At 42.6% G+C, this 21,471-nt stretch overlaps 1 protein-coding gene across 1 annotated transcript in view; it reads left to right on the forward strand.

Moving 5' to 3' along the window:
* SIM1 (single-minded family bHLH transcription factor 1) overlaps positions 1-21,471 on the forward strand; it is a 77,127-nt gene that overhangs the window by 12,419 nt on the left and 43,237 nt on the right. The window contains exons 3-8 of the mRNA XM_003798207.1: positions 1,186-1,275; positions 1,814-1,922; positions 2,054-2,139; positions 2,792-2,991; positions 3,198-3,304; positions 3,956-4,103. Of these exons, the coding sequence (XP_003798255.1) occupies positions 1,186-1,275; positions 1,814-1,922; positions 2,054-2,139; positions 2,792-2,991; positions 3,198-3,304; positions 3,956-4,103 (740 nt within the window). The remainder of the gene's footprint in view (positions 1-1,185; positions 1,276-1,813; positions 1,923-2,053; positions 2,140-2,791; positions 2,992-3,197; positions 3,305-3,955; positions 4,104-21,471) is intronic.

Raw genomic sequence — 21,471 nt, forward strand, 5'->3', positions numbered from 1 at the left:
TTTTTTTTTTTTTTTTTGACAGAATATTGCTCTGTCACCCAGGCTAGAGTGATGTCATCTTAGCTTACCACAACCTCAAACTCCTGGGCTCAAGCAATCCTGCCTCAGCCTCCCAAGGAGCTGGGACTACAGGCATCTATCATTGTGCTCAGCAAATTTTCTCTACTTTTAGTAGAGATGAGATCTACCTCTTGCTCAGACTGGTCTCCTGACTTCAAGTGACTCCCTTCCAAACCTCCCCAGAAGCTAGGATTACAGGCAGGGGACACTGAGCCAGCCACTGCCTGTACCCAGCCAATAAGGCCTCTTTGATTCTACCTCAGACTTCTGGTTGCTCAGGCTCTGGCTATTTCAGCAGTGCCTATTCAATTGTGTGTTATTATATCTATGTTGGTCACTTGCCCCTTGCTCCTTTAGAACAAGGTCTGACTTACCTTGCCTGAACTGAAGGCTCATTCATAGAGATAGAGGGACAGTGACAGTCTTAGACTTTCCTTCATGGAGAACCTGTCAGTCTGATGCATCAGTGTAAACTTAAACACATGTATACATATATAGTAAGCACTCCTCTGTGGACTTGCTGCTTGGAAAGCCTCTCATCTCCTAAATCCCCCTCTCCTGGCCTCTTTCCAGAGTTACTGGCCTGCTTCATTCTGTCTGCAAACTTCATAGACTCCCAGCTCTTCCCAGTTGACCAGTGCCTACTGCATTGGGAGCTTTCCCAAACCCTGCTGTTACTCTTTTTGTTACTGCACAATGCCAACATGGAATCCTTCAAGACTGACATGGGAGACCTCTGGTTCTTTCAGTGACCATCTTTCCCAGCCTAACCAATATCTTATTGTAGGCTGTGATTTTCTCAAGAACTTCTGTGTGAGTCTGTGTGTTTCAGATGTTTTCTTTTGTTCATTTTGGTGGTTCCTGAGTCTTGGAAGGCATTGGCCTTATCTACCACTTCTTCTGAATTTCTCTACTGGGCTGCATGCCCCACATGCTTACAAGTTTAGAATAAACAAAAGGGGACACTCACATGGCAGGTTTTTCATGCTCTTTTCCCCTGCCAGCCCATGTCCACTCCATCTCTCTACATTTCTGGCTGAATGTCTCTAACTACTGTCCTCCCCCCCTCCCATTTCTCCAGATGGCCCAGCAGGCTCTCCATTCACTCTATTTCTGCCTCCCCAGACCCTGGATGGCTTTATCTTTGTGGTGGCCCCAGATGGGAAGATCATGTACATCTCCGAGACAGCCTCAGTGCACCTGGGTCTTTCTCAGGTAGGTGAGTGGTTCACATTCTAGGCTGTGGTGTTTGCAGCCAGAGCTGGGGGGTGGGGGGTGGGTTTCTCCAAACCTCTATGTTTGCATTCATGGGGCTAAAAACCTCACAGCTGGCCAGAGGATTCTTCAAACAGATCTGGATTTTCCTATTCTTCAACTTTTTTGAACTTTTAGCTTCCTCCCCTCAAATAATGACCACTTTTTTGAGTCTCTACCAAAAGTCATACACAGTGTGAGGAAGTTGTACACTTATTCCATGATGTCTTTACTAGGGTGTTTCCAGGGAGCTGCTGCTACTACTACTCATTGTTACTACTAACTATTACTACTATTATTATTGTTGTTTCATAGGTAAGGAAGCCAAGGCTTTCTATAGACTGCAGTAGGTAGCAGGTAGCAGAGTTGGAACTCTGGGCAATTCATAATTCTGGCTCATGTCCTCCTAGTCCTGTAGACAGATACCATGGCCTAATCTTTGAGCCCCTTTACACAGCATTCCACCACGGCGGGGCTGGTGATCCCCTCCTCTTTACAGGTAGAACTGACCGGAAACAGCATTTACGAATACATCCACCCAGCCGACCACGACGAGATGACGGCGGTGCTCACGGCCCATCAGCCCTACCACTCTCACTTCGTGCAGGGTAAGGCAAACACGCCCGCCACGCTCAGGCCCCTGCAGTCCTCATGCGGTGTTGTCCCAGTAGTCGTGGCCGGGACCCGCGCCGCGCCGCCTGGCTCACGCCCTGAGCCTCCCTCCGCTCCTCTCTCCCAGAGTACGAGATCGAGCGCTCCTTCTTCCTGAGAATGAAGTGCGTGCTGGCCAAGAGGAACGCCGGCCTCACCTGTGGCGGCTACAAGGTGCGTGACTGAGCTGAAAGACTGAAGCTGAGGGTAGTCGCGGGGCGGGGGGAGGGTCACACACACGGCGGGAGAGGCCTGGGAGGGACGATGGCGCGGCTGGGACCGCCCCCAGGGCGCCCTCCGCGGGCTTCCCTCGCAAACACCTGGGAAGTAGGCTTAGGCTAAAGTCTGACCGGTCCAGATACTGTGCGGGCGCAGCGGCTCTTCACCTGTGGCACTAGAGACGGGCCATAGGGGTCAGTGGTCTCCCAAGTGGCAAAGTTTGGTGGATTTGTAGTGTTTGGTCATAACATCGGATTTTGACCTCGGGAGAGGCTAGGTGGCAGAGCGTTAGCGCAAAGCTGTGGTTCTCGGGTTGAATGCTATTGAAACATTGCTAGAAAGCAGGTGGCAGGGCCATTAGTCGTTCCTAGGCATTAGAGCTGGTGGGACCCGCATCTGCATTTTTACAAGCTCCTAGGTGAATTCGGTGTGGCGTGCACTTTCTTGAGACACCTTGGAGCACCAATAACTTCGGACCCCTTAATGCAAAGGCAGGCCCACACAGCGTCTGTGGCTGCTGGAGTCTCAACATGTTTCACTCCCTTCCCTCCTGGGGGGGTGTCTTTCTGACTGTGGTGGAATTCTCACCCCACCCCCGCTGCCGCAGGTCATCCACTGCAGCGGCTACCTGAAGATCCGCCAGTACAGCCTGGACATGTCCCCCTTCGATGGCTGCTACCAGAACGTGGGCCTGGTGGCGGTGGGGCACTCGCTGCCGCCCAGCGCGGTCACGGAGATCAAGCTGCACAGCAACATGTTCATGTTCCGCGCCAGCCTCGACATGAAGCTCATCTTCCTGGACTCCAGGTGGGCGGGCGGGGCGGCACAGCTGTGCCCAGCATGACCACAGCCCTGCCTAGTGACTTCAGCTTTCTGTGGATTCCATGTGGGCCCATTTTGCAGATGAGCGATTGATTGCTCTGGCAGGGCACTCAAGTCTGAGCCGTTTGTCGTGGGTAGGGGACACTCCTGCACCCTTGCCTGCACTTATTCGAGGGGATTGCTTTCCTCAGGGTGGCGGAGCTCACCGGGTACGAACCCCAGGACTTGATCGAGAAGACTCTGTATCACCACGTGCACGGCTGCGACACCTTCCATTTGCGCTGCGCTCACCACCTGTGTAAGACGCCAGCCTGCCCGGTTCAGGGGTGGAGGTGGGATTTCAGTCCATGGCAAGGGGACAGGTGGGAGCCCTCCTGGTCTCCTGGTGATGATGTGGGCTGCTAGTACACTGGACCCACCTGGTTTCTCTGACATCATGTTAGTGGAGGGGGGCTAACACAGGTGGAGGGGGAGTTTCTGGGCGAAATCCCCACAGGAGGTGTCTTATTCCTCTATTGATATCCTTGAACCTCACTGAAGCTGTGGACAAAGCCCAAGGCTAGTCAACTTGCTCAGGCACATTGACTCCCAGGACTTTTGATACAGCTTTGCTTTGAGCTTAATTTCCCTGGACAGGGAATGTGAGTCTCAGAGTTCTGCTGCCCAGACCCTTCCTTCTGTGGTTAGAAAAGCGAATCTGGGGTAAACCTTCCACTTTAAGTGTTACTCCCTTTGCAAATGGTGGCGGACCACCTTGTTATCATCCCTATAAGAGGGATCAGCAAGTTAAAGGACAATCAATTCATTTGAGAATTTGCCTGCTGTGTCTCCTTGCAGCCTGGCAGGTCTTAGGGCCCGCAGGGGGCCCTGACTTTCACCACCAGGGGTTGCCTTTAGAACCAGTCATAGGCAGGCTGGTTCTACCATTTGCCTTCTGTCTCTCCATCAGTGCTGGTGAAGGGGCAGGTGACCACCAAATACTACAGGTTCCTGGCAAAACATGGCGGCTGGGTCTGGGTACAGAGCTACGCGACCATCGTGCACAATAGCCGGTCTTCCAGGCCACACTGCATCGTCAGTGTCAACTATGTCCTCACGTGAGTGCAAGCTGGGACCCCTTCACCCATTCCAGGTGACCCTGGTTTCTGCAAGGGTGCGGGTGGCAGGCACCCAGGGTAAGCGAGGCTGAGGTCCACAGACGTGTCGGTTTGACCCCGAGTATTGGCTTGCTGGGAGGAGGCAGGTCGAGCACTTTTATCTTTCTGAAGAGGCTTTCTTCCTTATATGCTAGAGAAAGAGTTAGGAGTTTTTCCCATCACAGTCCGTATTTGCTTTCTTCTCTCTCTCTTAACCTTTTAAGCAAACTCTGCATTAAATAAAACTTAATGCGGTAGAAAGAAAAAGAGGGAAAGGGATCCAACGTACGGAGGCATTTATGGTTAACAAACAGGACATCTGTTTCACTTTTTCAAATCTGGGGTTTGAAGTTCTTAATTTTAACCAGAGTCGCCAATCAAAGTTAAGAGTTCTGAGAGTGGTTGGTTTCCCCCCTGAACCACAAAGGGGGCTTAAGTGACCAGGAGAGTCTGACTTTAACTCTCAAAAAGCAAAGGGACCCGAGCTAACACTGCAAAGTCTTGGCCGGCTCCCAGCCGGGAGTAATCTCTTCCCTGGGCGAGGAGGGAGCACCGGGCACCACCTGCAGGAGCAGCTGACTGGCTGGGCGAGTGCAGAGGCCTGCGTTTCAGCCTTCTTCTTTCTAGAAACAATAATCATTTCTGGTTGCCGGTGTGGCCTGCAAACTGATCACGTGGCCTGGTTCTGTATAATGTTTGTGAAAGTCAATTGCTCAGGGTTGAAGTCTTTATGAAGAACCCCTTTGTATGGGCAGTTGCCTTTTTTTTTTTTTTAATAGAGGTTGAAATTCTTGTGATTTTAGGGAACCTCAAGGATTATTTACTTTGGGAGCGCTGACACACCAGGCACTTGGTTAAGGGGTGCTGTTTGGAATCAGACTATACAGGTGATGAGGACTCTATGCATTCTACTTCTTTTAAATTGCCAAATTAAAAATGTAGTAGTGGGAAATATGTTTGACAATAAGACTGTTTGCTCTGTGTCCTGTTTAATAAGAAAATTTAATTCAACAGACTTAGAAAATGAATTTGGTTTAGATGAGGATTCAAGATTCAAGAATAATAGCTAGTTATTAAGAAGAATCTTTTAATTTCTTTTATTTTAGTAAGCAGTGTTAAAAATCAATATTGTTAGATTTTTTTTGATAGTAGCAAGAAGGCTGTGTACTTTCATATAGAACAGAAAATTTCCCAATATTTTATTGGTATTATGAAACAAAACCACCTATTTTATGAAAGCAATTCTTTGTATTATTAGAATAAACAGAAAAAGGCAAAACATAATTCATAAAATAAGCTACACTATGAAGCAGAAGTTTTAAAGGGTGAAAAATTATGTCTGCTTACCATGGAAAGAAAATGGACATTTTTAAAGAAGGCATTTTGTATGTCTGAGACATTACAAGCATTATACATACACTCTGTTCTCTGGTGGGTGCCTGTGGTTAGTAATCGGGTTTTTTTTCTTTCCTTTCTTCTTCTTCTTTTATTTATTTATTTTTATCAAACAGTCACACAGACCTACATAAATGATCTGAATGCAAGTTAGGCCTCCCTATGGGTAAACCTAATTTATATTTGGAGTCATTTTGAAATACGTAGCATTCTGTTTTATTTTCCAGGAGATAAGTGTGCATTTTTCTTCTGTTGACTCTGTCATTCCTCACTTTTCACACTTCTTTAGAGCTTCAGAATTAAGGAGTCAACTGTCCATGAGATTGGAAAAGATGTAATCAGGATAAATAAGTGATTTATAGGAGCAAAAATAGCATGGCATACATTTTTTGAACATTTTATATCTCAAAATGAAAATAGAAATAAATACACAGAAGCATGTGTACATAGGCAAGCAAGATGAAAAGCTGAAATTGATTACTCTTTTATGAGTCTCAGCTTCAATTCCTTGTATAAAAATTCTTAGGACAATTTTTATAGCTGCAAATGTGGAAACTGCTTTAGATGAAATGTCATCAAGTGGCTCTGTGTGTGTTGACAGGATTTTCATAATGAACAGGTTGCAGTTTGTTTGATGTGTATATCACACATCTGGCTGGAAGTTACTAATTTACATTGTCTTAGCAAATTAAATAGATGGCTATTGATTCTCTGTGGTAGTAGTGAACTACCACATACATTTGTTTTCAGGGCTATTTCTCATGAAGCCTGAAAATGATAAGTGAATTATTTCCTGCACTACCTCAAACAATGTACAGAAAACCACAAGCTCCCAAATAATTTGACATAGCAGATGTCTTTCAAATTTAAACATTTTCATAGCATACGTTTTGAGAGGATTTTCATGTCGTGAAAGTATTGAGAATTTTAAAAAAGCACTGGTGAAAGTTACATTCTTACAAAGCTCATTTAAAAAAATTTCCTGATGGTAAATTTATTGTAGTAGTTAAAATATGCCTAGAAAAATGGTCATTACTATCTAACAAAAGTCACAATGAATAGAAATATTCAGTAACTTTGCTTTAATAAGCAATTGCAAGAGTGCAGATAGGAAAACCAGATAATTTTAGCAGCAGAGGGCATACATGTAGGGCATACATGTATGTACTGGAGATTTTTACTGACTTTTGTATGTGTTCTGAAAATCTGGAGAGGAGAATGAGAAGATGTTATAATTAAATTTAAAAAACTCTTTTAGTTTTTCTGAGTCTCTGAGTTTCTATAGCTCTTCATTACCCACTCACCCCCAACAAAACAAAAGGCTCACTAGCTTGTTATTTTCTTTTTTTCTTTTTTGAGATGGAGCCTTAAGCTATCCCCATGGGTAGAGTGCTATGGCATCACAGCTCACAGCAACCTCCAACTCCTGGGCTCAAGCGAGTCTCCTGCCTCAGCCTTCCAAGTAGCTGGGACTACAGGCGCCCGCCACAACGCCTGGCCATTTTTTTTTTGGTTGCAGCCATCATTGTTGTTTGGCGGGCCCAGGCTGGGGATTCGAACCCGCCACCTTAGGTGTATGTGGCTGGTGCCTTAGCCGCTTGAGCCACAGGCGCCGAGCCAGCTTGTTATTTTCTACGAGACACACGTTTGCTTTACTTGCCACACCAAAAAATCTTTCTTATAAATTATAAATGTCCACAGGCTTTGAAGTAAGTGTTAAGTACGACAGGCCGTGCTCTCTGATTATTTGAGAGAGGTTAAGTGAATGGAGCTAGTGTCTAGAAGCAGGGAAGTTGGGGAAAGTCTAGAAAATGTAGAGAGTGAAAGGAAAGTATACTGTCTAAAGACCTAAATGATTTTCTTGAATTAATATTTTCCTGAGATTAATTAGTAGTATTAATTATTCATAGCCAGTTTAGACGAAACACCTTAGTACTTAATGTGAAGAAAATTGAAAATGTGGAACACCTGATAAACTATGAAAAGGCATTCCTACAAAAAGGAAGAGTCTTGGCTCTCTGGGTGTTTTTTGATTTCATATAGTTTAAAAATAACAATTATTCAGACCCTTTTAACTTTAAACTGTGGAAGTATAAAAATCCTATTTCAAAATATTTTTAAAACCTTTAAGTTTTTAAAATATTAAACTTGAAAAGCTAGTACAAATGAACCTTCATATTTGTGCCATCAAGATCCAGGAACTTGGATGGCGCCTGTGGCTCAAAATGGTAAGGCGCCAGCCCCATATGCTTGAGGTGGCAGGTTCAAACCCAGCCCCAGTCAAAAAAAAGGTAGGTTGCAAAGATCCAGCAACTCTTAACATTTTGCCATATTTAGCGTATCTCTCTACCTATATGTGTGTTTTCCCTAAAACTAAATTATTGCAAAGTAAGCTACATGCATCACGATACTTCATCCTGCAAATAGCATTTTTCTACATACCACTGTTTGTACCATATATGATGGCAATTTAAAGTGTTCAAAATTATTAGGTGTAGAAGCTTGCAAAAATACAGATGAGAGTAGTTTATTGGTGCCATTAAAAATGATCCACTGCTCATGATGTATGACCTTAATTAGGCAAATTTATGGGTGATGTTTTATAAGGACACTTCTGTAGGATATATGTCTTTCTTTCTATTTTTGTTTTTTTGAGACAGAGCCTCAAGCTATCCCCCTGAGTAGATGCCATGGCATCACAGCAACCTCTAACTCCTGGGCTCAAGCGAGTCTCCTGCCTCAGCCTCCCAAGTAGCTGGGACCACAGGCGCCCGCCACAACGCCTGGCTATTTTTTTGGTTGCAGACATCATGGTTGTTTGGCGGGCCCGGGTTGGATTTGAACCTGCGCCTTAGGTGTATGTGGCTGGCGCCTTAGCCACTTGAGCCACAGGCGCGGAGCCAGGATATATTTCTAAATGTTAGTGTATTTTAAACTAGATTTCTAATGAGAGTTATAAGCGAATATAATTCTGTTTTTTGTGTCTGGAAAGTAGAGAAGAGAGATTAGATTTAATAAATGATTTGGAAATCTTGGAATAAGACAGAGTTAATATTTCAATCATTTTTTTGGTAGTAAGGGAATTTATTTATTCATTTATATTTTGAGATAGTGTCTCACTCCCTTGTCCAGGCTGGAGAGCAGTGGGGTGATTGGAGCTCACTGCAGCCTCCAACTTCTAAGGTTCAAGAGATCCTCACATCTTAGCTTCCCATGTCTGGTTAATTTTTAATTTTTTGTAAAGAGTGGTCTTTGTATGTTGCCTAGGCCGGTCTCAACTCTCAAGTGATCCTCCCACCTTGGCCTCCCAAAGTGCTGGGATTGCAGTTGCCTGGCTGTTTTCTAAGTTTAGACAGAACTAGAATGCTGCTTTTGTGGAAAATCTCGCCTGGTGTATTAGAGTGATTCACTGAACATATGGAAGGAAATAGCTTTTTGTGTTTAACTTTTTATTTCTGTGTTACTAAAAGCAGAAAAAACAGAGGCAATTTACATTAGTGGTATGCATAATATTTACGATCTACTAAACACACCTTTTGAATTTGTAGAAAAAGTAGGGAAATGCCAAAGGAGACACACAGTAAGTACTTCCTCAATGTCAAATGAAGAGTCTCTTTACCGTAATTATCCCAGGTCCCATAGTTTCTGTTCTTGTTTTAGTATCATGCCAACCATTGTGAAAGGATTAGAAATTAGAAAGGATTTTAAAATATTACCATATTCTGTGAATATAATACCTTACAGATCCTTACCATAGAGCATCACATATAAAATATGGTTATGCTGGTTTCTTCTTTTCAGTACATTACTGGTGCTGAGTTAATTTAGATATTCAAATTTTGAGCAACATTTTATTTTTTTAAATGTTTACTTAAAAGTTCTTATTATTACTAAAAACTTTTAGGGAACACATTTCAAAAACTTGACTGATTATATACTTGAATATACATAGTTATCTAAATAGATTTATTTTTGGTTGGCAAAAATGCACTGATGTATATTGTTAAATTTAACTTGATCTTTAATTGTGTTTCTTTTTTTATGATAATATTGCACATCAAAGTCCTTTTTGAAAGATCTTTAATGTAACTTAATGTTTATATTATAGAAACAGATTAAAGGCATTTTTGTATTAATAATAAATTTTTTTTTTTTCAGACAGAGTCTAACTTTATTGCTCTCCGTAGAGTGCTGTGACATCATAGCTCACAGTAACCTCAGACTCTTGGGCTCAAGGAACTCTCTTGCCTCAGCCTTCTGAGTAGCTGGGATTATAGGTACCCACCACAATGCCCAGCTGTGTTTTTAGAGACAGGGTCTCGCTCTTACTCAGGCTGGTCTCAAACCCATGAGCTCAGGCAGTCCACCCTCCTCAGCTTCCCAGAGTGCCAGGATTACAGGTGTGAGCCACAGCATCCGGCTTTGTATTAATAATAATTTTATAACTACCAAAGCACTTTGTTAAAAGGAAGAGCTGGGAGGTTTAGTCTCTTTTGAAATACACAGTAATGGGACTCACTTCATCTTATTCATCATACACTTTTTACTTATTTCATTTTATCAAAGTGATTGATTTAGTTTCAAATTCATCTTCCATGAACTTACAAACTTTGTATGTTTTTAAGCATGCCCTGAATGCGTATCTCTTTCAAAGGCTATCACGTTAGTTACCTGATTCTTTTCTTTGACGGTTCTGTAGGTTGCTTGGGTCAGAAATGGCATTGTCTATTTTCTAGGTGTGGAAACTGAGGCTCAGATCTGCTGAGTAAGTGATGAAGCCAGAATTAACAGCTGGTTTCTCAACTCCCACTGTGTCCTGCTCTTCTCTCTGTGGAGGGGTGGGAGCTGGGGATAGTCATGGGGAAGAAAATGAGAGAGGGATGGATTTGAATGAGTGAGACCAGCAGTGTCCAGCCCACCCAACTTCAAGATAGGCTTTGATCTGAATTCATGATGGAGGATTAAGAAGCTGCCTCTGTCACTGCTTGGCAATGTACAGACATTGACATTTTCCTGACTAAAATTTAGCAGTGCCATCTTCTCAATGACATTCGATTAAGAATATATCATTCCCCCCGTAAGTCTCACCAAGGACATTTTCATTTTGTAAGAAAAAAATGTGGCCTGTGAACTTTTTAGTTTTTTACTGACTCGCTTGACTCTCGATTACACAGATACATTATTGCTATTACTATTTTATTTCCGAAAGCAGATTTAACACTTTATGTTCTTGCTAAACAAAAGAGTTAAATCAAATGTCAGTGCATTGGCAACCCAAGCCATCCTTTTTATCAGATGTGACACAAATTACCTCCTGTGGCAGCAGGGTATTTCCTTCATGGTGTGTGTGTGGCCATGTGTGTGGCTGTGTGTGTGTGGCATTGGCCCTTTTCTGTCTTTGAGAGAGATTGGAGGATATCTGATGGCAGCAGGGGATGTTCCCTGGGGGTTCTCTTCAGAGGCCGGGGATGGAGAACTTCCCAGCATTCTCTGGGCTGCTGCGCCATCCTTTAACCCCTTGGCACTGCCGCTGCCCAGCTGCCTCTCCCTCCCCAGGCCTCTCTGGCCTCCACTCCTTCCTTTGTTGTTCCCCTGACCTGGAGGGTGCTGACTCACAGAGGCTGCCCATTAGTCCCTGGGTGGAGGCCACTTGGAGTGTGCTAACTGACCGGCCTGTCTGCTCTCCCCTGGATTTCTCTTAGTCTGGCTGTTAGGAAGAAAGGATTTTGATCTTTGAGTCACATCGCGGACACATGGATCATTGCCGTATTTGAAGGTACAGATTCATACATGTTATTATAAATGGATGGAGAAATTAAAATGAGGCTTTACTTGAACTCCAGAAAAACGTGTTTTTGTCTCCTGACTTAGTTTACTTATATGAGAAACATTGTTATGTTTGATACAAGATGTGTGTGTATGTGGCAGGTGAGGGTATGCATATCTCAATAATTTAGTAAAAAGCTGGGCGGCGCCTGTGGCTCAAAGGAGTAGGGGGCCGGCCCCATATGCTGGAGGTGGCGGGTTCAAACCCAGCCTCAGCCAAAAACTGCAAAAAAAAAAAAAACAAAAAACCTGGTGCTTCTTTCCCCTTATCAAGTGCTTCCTCTCAGTTCTCTGTTCCTGCTGCTGGCTTGTGACATGTCCCAAGGTGAGCAGGTGGTGAGAGAAAATTCACTGGGGTTGAAGTGCTGGTGTCTATGTTTAAGTTTTCATGAAGAAAGGATTGGTTAGAATTTAGATGAAAACTGAATACCTGGGTACCTGTCAATGGAAGAATTTAACACTGTGCCTTGCTTGAGGGGGTCACCCCTCAACCCCAACTCCTCTTCCCCTGCCTCAGACACTCCAGGGGGCTGGCAGGGGAGAGGGTCGCCCATGGTGGTATGACAGGGGAACTTACTTTCACAGGGCATTGACAACGTTTGAAGTTTGGCTGAGCCTGGTCCATCTCTTTGGCATCTGTGACTTTTACTTTAGAAAGTGATATTGCAATAGGATCACAATTTTGTTTTTATAAAGACCCATGGTACCATTCCAAGCAACCTGTGAAAGGAAGGCACGGGCTTTGCTGCTGGACAGATGTGGGTTAGAATTAAGACTCTGCCACAAAATAGCTATGAGAATGTGAGAGGATCACTCTACCCCGTTGATTCTCTGTTTTCCCTTCTGTGGAGTGGGGACATCCCTACCCAACTTTTACAGATTTAGAGAGGATTAATGGAAATTATATATATAGTGTCCAGCACAGTACCTGGCAGAAAGCCAGCACTCAAAATATCTTAGCTGTTAATTGGCTCTTGCCCACTGTGTGATGTCAACTAAAATACTTTGTAAGAGAATGAATAGTTACCTCCTTAACTTGACTTTCTATATTCTCAATTCCACGAATTTTGATGTTTATTTTCTCTCCTTTCCCAGACCGTTGATACACAAACCTGAGTTGTCACAGCTCACAGTAACCTCAAACTCCTGGGCTTAAGCGATTCTCTTGCCTCAGCCTTCCGAATAGCTGAGACTACAGGTGCCCACCACAACGCCTGGCTATTTTTAGAGACAAGGTGTCACTCTGGCTCAAGCTGGTCTCTATCTTGTGAGCTCAGGCAATTCACCCTCCTCAGCCTCCCAAATGCTGGGATTATAGGCATGAACTACCATGCCTGGCAATAATTGTATTTTAAAAATTATTTTCAGAAAGAAAATGTGAGGCTGACAATTTTGGATGACAAAAGCCAGCATATTGGAGGAGAGAGAGGTACAAAGTCCCTCTGTAGCTGGTTCTAGACTTTCAGGGCCAGAAAGCTTCATTTTACATTATAATCCTGCTGTTAGACTATGACACAGTCTAACCCTTAAGCTTCTTAGGTGGATGTTTCAAACCCCAATGGGAATACATCAGAAGATATTTGAAAAATGTATCATTAATTGAGATATTATTATATTTTATCAGGTAACATAGCATATTTTTTGAGGTTGGGCCCTGGAATCTATTGTTGATTCAAATCCCAGTGTTGTTGCTCACTAGCTCAATGACTGGTCAAATTGCTTAACTTCACTACCTCTGTCTCTCTCTTGTTTTTCTGAGACAAAGTCTCACTCTGCACCTGGGCAGTGGTACCACTGTAGCTCATAGCAACCTCAAACTCCTGGGCTCAAGTGATTCTCCTGGTCCAGCTTCTGGAGTAGCTGAGACTATAGGTGTGAGCCACCATGCCTGGTTAATTTTTTTTTTTTTTTTTGTAGAGATTGGGTCTTGCTATTGTCCAGGCTAGTCTTGAACTTTTGACTTCAAGTGATCCTTGAGCCTCTGCCTCTCAAAGTGCTAGGATTATAGGTGTGAACCACCATGCCCAGACTATTTTTTTATAATCTGTAAAATACAGCTTCTACCTCATAGAGTCATTGGGAACATTAAATGAGATAATGTGTAGGATTCTTGCCACTATGCCCAACCCAAAGTAATATTAGGTAAATGTGAGTTGTTAGGGTGGTTACTTTAGTAAAATTAAATAAGTTAAATTTTGACCCACTTATGAACACAGGATAGATGTGTATAAGTCTTTGGGCTGAAGGAGGAAAAACATGAGTCTTTGGAAGGCAGAGCATTGCCCAGGAATAGGAAATCAGCAATCACCTTGATGCTTCTGGAAAAGATTGTTAAGAGCCTCTGTTAGTTGGTTAGGACTAGTCTTCAAGTGGTCATAGGAGATTTGCTGAGCACCTGATATGTGTCAGGCTTTGTGCCCAGTTAGAGGGACATCAAACAAGACTTTGTCTGCATGAGAACACAAGTCTAGGGTGTGTCCTAGTTTGATTTCCCTGTAGGATTACTGGTGGTTGAGATACCTTCGTTGAGGGAATGCTTCCCTTCACAATTAGAAGGAAGAGGCTAAAAGCAGCTTGGCACTGTTTCTCCCCTGGGGAATTAGCTTCCAGGTGTTGTTGTCAGGCTGCTCTTTAGTTAGAGAGTTGGTGGGTGGAGACAGTTTTGCCCCCCCCTCCCACCACCCAGGGAGCTGTGGGCATATGTGGGGGAGGGTAAGGGAATTCATGATTGGCAGTTTGGCAGTAAAGTAACCAGCTACATACAGGCTAAAAGGGCTCAACTTTGACTCCCACAAGGACGTTGCCCAGAGTAGGTCTTGTGTATCTCACAATTTCAGGGAGAGAGTTATGTTGATTTTTGTTCTGCTTTTAATATTTTGGGGGTTGAATTCTGATAGGATTATGAATCTCAGTAAATTTTTAAATTGAAGAATCACTTTAGATTCAAAATAGTCTTTGCAGGTTAATTACATTTTGAAATATGTGGCTAATTATTTTGAATGTTTGTAATACATTTTTTTCCTTTTTCTTTCATAAGGAGTAATTCCTAGGCATTGTTGCTCTGTCTGGGGAAGAATGAGAGATGATTGTCAGCTCTAAACTAAGGGAGGGGTGGCGAGCTGCCCTGTTATCCTGCTGAGGAAAGTTCAGGAGGAAGAAGGACTCATGTTGGAAGGGTGGCTACTTTGCCCGAGAGGTTCTGTGAGCCCAGTGACTTAGCCAATGCAACACAGCTAGTGGGCAGTACAGCAGGTGCAGCGACCAGGGCATGGGCTCCACAGCCCCTCTGATTTCCTCTCTGGCATGCTCTTTTTAAGTTGGTGATGTTGTTTTGGGGTGAACCATGTCAAACTGCCATTTCTGTGTATTGAAATAGTTCAATATTGGCAATTTAATGTGATTCCACATAGTATTTATGAAGTAAATTATGATGTTTTGCAGATATTTTACAAAGGTCTATGGATAGTTTGCTCCCTTGTTTAATATGGGGTCTCCACAAAGTGACTCCATTTCCTCAAAGTTGGGGTACACTTGGAACCTAGTCAGCTGCCAGCCCTCACGCTATCTTCTCTTCATCAATTTAAGCATCAACAGTCATGGCGTTTTGTACAAAGCAGCAATTGATAAGTGTCACCCCCCAAACATTATTTTATTTAGAAAGTCTAATATTTTACTAGGATTCAAATGGGAACTGCCGTCTTTACTGGAATATTTTTCCTTTGGTTTGGTTGATTGCTAAATGGATACGGCCTTTGAAAGGATCTTTTTTTTTTTTTTCCTGGGGATTTCTTGTTCAAACAGAATTTGTTGTATCCACATCAGTAAAGCTGTGCTAATATGGGCTGCGGGCCAGATCGTGGAAATAGCCTCATTATATTGAACTGGATATCACAATGGTACCCATTAAGGTGGGATTCTCTCTGTGTTTGTGCTTTTAAACCCAAGTCCCTTGCCACTTTTTACGTCTCTCCACCAATAGCAACATCCTCTAGTAATGCAATCTTAGAATGTGCCTCCCATCTCCTCCTACTGAAAACCATTACAAACGTAGAAGACTTGGCTTTGAGCATCTTAGAGGTCTGTGCCTTGCCAATGTTCTGCAGCCATCAATTCACTCACCTTGCCTGGGGTGACTGTAACATGCTCTGGTGGCTGAGGCAGGAACTTCACTGCTTTCAACATCTCATTTTAATTGATATTGGTGTGCAAATACTCCACAGGCAAAGAGCCTCTTTTTAAAAAAGATCTAGCCAAATGCTACACAAAATTTTTCGTTTTATAATCCTTAAGAGACTAAGAGTGTTGCAAGTCACAGCATTTATATTCACTGTTGAGATCTTACTGCAATCCTGGCAAAAGGAAGTATTTGTTGTGCTGGATTTTGGTAATGGACCCCTGCAGGGTTACAGCTCAGGAATGCAGGAAGAATAAAGCCCAGAAAGGGAGGGCAGAGTGGGTGCCAATTTCATTCCTCCAATTAGAGCAGTTATGGAAATAGCAAAGTTCAGGGGTAGTGTTTTATTGTGAAGGCTAATTGAAAAACAGGGAGAAATATTTAGAGACATTGCATGGCATTTTACAATATAATTTCTATTTGTGTCTCTTCTCAGTTGACTCAATAGGACTTTCATTATAAACAATTTTTAATCATTAGAATCAGCTTAATTTCTGTTGTTACAATTAAGGGAATGCTAAGAAATGTTTTAGAGTGTAGTCTTCTGTCTGATAAACTGGGGCCAGTTCATGCATTCACTCAGCAAGTATTTCCCCAGTGCCTGCTGTGTGCCAGCCTCTGGGTAGTGCAGTAATGTGATGGTGGAGACAAAGTCCTTACCCTCATGGTGCGTGTAAAACGGTACTTATAAACAAAGAAAATGTCATAGAGTATTAGGAAGTGATAGGAAAAAATTAAACAGGAGTGGGGGGGGGTCAGACGAGAGGGGTTTTTCTGAAAGACCTGAGGAAGGGAAGGAGCCAGCCAGGCTGAGACTGGCAGGGAGAGCACTGCCTCCCAGGGGGAGACAGCTTGACATGTTGTGAAACAGAGAAGGTCACTGTGGCTTCCTCAGACTAAAGGGGGGGAGAGTTGGAGGAAGATGATGCTAGAATAGTCTGGCTCACATCATGCTGAGTCTTGAAGACTTCGAGAAACTATTGAAGAGTTCTGAGCAAAGGTATGGGTTGATCTAACTTATGAAAAAATTCATTCTGGCTGGTGTGAAGAATGGGCTTTGAGAGGGTGGAGGTTGGAGGCAGGGAGTACCACTAAGATATGATTAAAATTGCTAAGGTAAGGGGAGATGATAGCTTAAAAAAGTGAAGTGGTATTGAAGGGTCAGATTCAGGGTGTGTTTTAAAGGTAGAGCTGGTGGGGTTTGTGATGGACTGGATGTGGTATGTGAGACAATGAGAAGCACCTAGATCTTTAGCCGGAGCAACTTAGGTGAATAGTGGGAAGGAGCAGCTTTGTAGGCAAGGGCAGCAGTCAGGGTTGTGTATGGACGTGGTTAGCTTTGAGGTACCTGTCGTCCATCAGAGTGAAAATGTCATGTCAACAGTTGGACTTGGGTCTCTGTGGAGTTGGGGAGGTCTGGGTTAGAGTTTGGGTGTCATACTGTGTGGAATTTAAAGCAGAGTGGATGAGATTGTCAGAGAGTGGGTGTTAATAAATATGAGAAGGAAACAGACCCAGCTCTATAGCTGCGACATTTTAGGTTCTGCAGGAAACCTAAAGATGCCCAGAAAGAGGTTTAGAGGAAGCAAACAGGTGTGGGAGCTGAAGTAGTTCATTGAGAGCTATGCAGTGAGATTAGCCCTCAGAGCTGTGGATCTCAACCTGTGGGTCACGACCCCTTTGGGGGTGTCTTGCATATCAGATATTACATTGTGATTCATAACAGTAGCAAAACTATGGTTATGAAGTAGCAATGAAAATAATTTTATGGTTGGGGGTCACCACAATATGAAGAACTGGATTAAAAGGTCGTGGCATTAGGAAAGTTGAGAACCACTGCCTTAGAGGAAGCATGAAGCATGAATTTAGTCTTTGAAACATCCCTCCCTTTACAGTGGACCCCTGTCTTCTCTGTGGTCCATTTCACTAGATTCCTCTTGTTTTTCTTATTCAGATAACAAGTTCTCTTGTTCTCAAAGTATGTCTTACTGATTGCAGCATCAGCACCACCCAGGAACTTGTGGAAGGTGCAAATTACTGGGCTCAGCCATAGACCTACAGATGAGAAACTCTAAGAGGCAGAGCCCAGCAAGCTGCTGTTTTAACTAACTCTTCAGGTTTTTCTGATGTGTGCACTGCTTTAGGGAAAAGTAGCTGGTAAACTGGGTCAATGAATGATAAAAGAGGAGATAACACTATCATCTTGTTCTGGGCCAGCTGCCTAGAGCCAAATAGATTAGAATAGGAATAAATAGACTGTGAGTATCAGCCAGTAGAACACTGGGAGACATCTTCAACTGAAATAGGGAAACTTCTCAAGTCCTTTCACATCATAAAAATAGGCAGCTGTCATCTGTTCTGTCTTTGGTAATGAACTATATTGACAACTGTGTATTCTGTGTAGTATTACATAAGGTCTCTGCCTCCAAATATAGAGATAATAAAAATTGTGACATTTTAGTAGGTATTCCAAAATCTCTAGCAGCCACTCAGTACTGTAACATCTGAACGTTGAAGTGCCTGGTCATAATAATGATGATGGTAGAACATTTGTTGAATTGTGAAGTTTTATTCATAAAATACATCTCAAATTTATTTTAGCCATTTAAATAATAGACTTTAATGTATATTTAGCCAAGCATTACCGTAGTAGGGCTTAAAGGAGATTAGAAATAAATGAATCCAATTAAAGAACATGTCTGTGAGATTTGATATGTCATAGGTATGAATGAACTGTTTGCACAGCAACTGTAAAGAAATCATTAATGATTAACTATCTAGAAGAGGTTTAATCAAGATTAAACGTTATAGGACATATTTCAAAATATTCAAGTTAAACAAACGAAAATTTGTGCATTTGAAAACATTGCATCGTGCCGTCTACGCAGTTGTTTTCAGGGTGTCTTTTCCTGGCAGGTTCAAAATCTGAGGTTTTACTTTTCTATATTCATGACAATGTCAGTGTCTTTGCATTGTGCAGAAAAGGGGAGGGCCTCCTGTGGAGCCATGAGGTTTGGCCTTGTTGAGTCTCCCCGTATGAGACCCTGTGGCCTTGAATATGGGTCTACTTTTCCCAGTGTTGTGAGAGGTCATTTTGGTATGATTACAGGTATCTTTTCTGTTCCTGGAGTTTGTGTAGAGCTGAAAATAGGAGATGTGATCCTTTTACCTCCTCTGCCTCTGGCATAAGACACATTCCAAGAAGTGGACTTACCATAGTCCTTCCTGATTAGAGTTTTTGCTTTTTGCAGTTTAGTTACCTGTAGTCAACTGTGGTTTGAAAGTGGGTATAATAACATATTTTAAGGGAGAGAGCACATTCACCATACTTTTGTTATAACATGTTTAATTGTTCTGTTTTATTATTAGTTATTGTTGTTAATCTCTCACTGCATCTAAACCCTATGTATTTTTAGAGTTTAGTAATCAGCTTTGCTAAGGATCGAAAGAACTAGGTGAGGAAGCTGTTTCTGTGAGAATAGAACCTCAAGCAGATAGAAGGTGTTGGGAGATGGGGTCCTCCTTATCTTGCTTTGGTATCGAAAAAAATTCTTTTTTTTTTTTTTTTTAGTGCAATAAAGTTTTATTTTTCCAAATACTCAGTTGTTTGGACCTGCTCATGCACCTTCACCAGCAGCTGGGGCATCTCCACCCTTGGTATTCTGGTGTAAATTACTTGAGCTCTGTGCTTTGAAACCAGCTTGATTAGCCCCTTACTAAGGACTCCTGAAGGGCTGCCCTGGTCAGAAACCTTGAATCTTCAGTCTCAAAGACTATAGGCAGGGTTATAAGCTTATAGTTGGGAACTTCCTTACAGAGTTTGTCATATGTAGCTTAGTCAAGCAAAACTAGGTTGTTAAGCATGTCCCGAGCTTTGCCTTTGGACCACTTCTTCTTTTTGCCCCCAGATTTGTTCACTGGGTCTTCGTCTTTCTTGGTTGACTTTCTGGCTTCCTTTTTTTTTTTGTCATCCTTGGGCAGCATCTTGAAGCTCAGAGAGGAGCTGCCAGTACTGTTGCCTTGCTAAGATGTTAGACAAAAAGAAGGCATTGTGGCTTGGCGCCAGTAGCTCAGTGAGTATGTGCTGGCCCTGGCCGTATACACTGAGGCTGGTGAGTTTGAGCCTGGCCCGGGCCTGCTAAACAACAAATGACAACTGCGACCAGAAAATAGCCGGGTGTTGTGGCGGGTGCCTGTAGTCCCCAGCTGAGGCAAGAGAATCGCTTAACCCCAAGAGTTTGAGGTTGCTGTGACCTGTGTCACAATAGCACTCTACAGAGGGCGGCATAGTGAGACTTTGTCTCAAAAAGAAAGGAAGGTATTGGAAAAATTCTAATGGGAACATACGCTTGAAAAACATCATCTTAATAAATGACAGGGAACTACCTGGTGAGGGGGATGGACACAGCATGTGGGGAGGGGGACGGGTGAAAAACGTGGAGCCAGAATAGCACATGTGCATTTTATTTCCTATTTTTTGAAAATAAAAACCTGATACAAACTTGGTTGATAGCAATATTACGTTTTCTTTCTTTATATTTAACTCTAAAGATAAAGTGGGCTAAAATTAACGGTTCTGATTGTGGGAGAAGAAACTATTTTTAACTTACATCTTTTTAGAAAGAGGCAGCTCATTTTGAGTTTAATTTGTTTGGATCTAACTTTTAGAGACTGCCACTTCTCCAGTTCCCAAGAAAATAAAAAGCAAGAAAGTTATAAAATCAATAGAATGTGGAAATTACACCTAAAGCAATGGTTCTCAACCTTCCTAATGTCGTCACCCTTTAATACGGTTCCTCGTGTTGTGGAACTGTAACATTATTTTTGTCTCCACTTCATATCTGCAATTTTGCTACTGTTTTCTGATGCTCTTAGGTGACCCTTGTGAAAGGGTCATTCAACCCCCAAAGAGGTCACAACCCATAGGTTGAGAACCACTGACCTAAAGGATTCACAAATATATTTAAAATTTTAATAGCTAAATATAGAATGAATTTCTGAGCATGATAATTACATTCTTTAGGACAAAGAAATGTGGTCCCTACATTGGAGTTGATTTCATTCGAACAATGTAAATATAACATTTATAACCCACTTGAAACAAAATTGTTTTAAGATACTACATACCCAGAGTTTCTTTTTTACACTTGTAGTAACAAGTTATATTCTCCAAAGAAGAAAACAGAAAGTCATATAGGTCATATCAAAGTCTTAAGAGACAAATGATTCTGTAAGGTGGGAAAGATGGAAAATAGATCAGAAAGTAAGTGAGACAGTCACTGAGAGAGCATGTGGACATTTGGACCCTTAAATAAAAGGTAAATATTGTGCCCGAAAAGTTGAACCTGCAAGAAAAGAAATGTCATCACACTTTCTCTTTTGTAATTTAATGTACATAAAGAAGAAACCCTAGAAATATAAGGAAAAGTTTATTTTATTTTATTTTATTTTATTTTTTGAGACAGAGCCTCAAGCTGTCCCCCTGGGTAGAGTGCCGTAGTATCACAGCTCACAGCAACCTCCAACTCCTGGGCTCAAGTGAGTCTCCTGCCTCAGCCTCCCAAGTAGCTAGGACCACAGGCGCCCACCACAATGCCTGGCTATTTTTCCTTTTTTTGGTTGCAGCCATCATTGTTGTTTGGCGGGCCGGGCTGGATTTGAACCCGCCACCTTAGGTGTATGTGGCTGGTGCCTTAGCCACTCGAGCCACAGGCGCCAAGCCTTAAAGAAAAGTTTATTAAAATTAAAAGTTTTAATATGAAATGAGAGTGCCTTAATTTGTGTTTTTTTAGAGAATATTTTTCTGATTATAAATGTCAAATATAGGCGGTACCTGTGGCTCAGTGAGTAGGGCGCTGGCCCCATATGCCCAGGGCAGCAGGTTCAAACCCGGGCCTGGCCAAACTGCAACAAAAAACCAGCCAGGTGTTGTGG

The sequence above is a fragment of the Otolemur garnettii genome, unplaced genomic scaffold (assembly GCF_000181295.1).
Source record: "Otolemur garnettii isolate 467f Iridium unplaced genomic scaffold, OtoGar3 scaffold00132, whole genome shotgun sequence".
In the NCBI taxonomy this organism is placed as follows: Eukaryota; Metazoa; Chordata; class Mammalia; order Primates; family Galagidae; genus Otolemur; species Otolemur garnettii.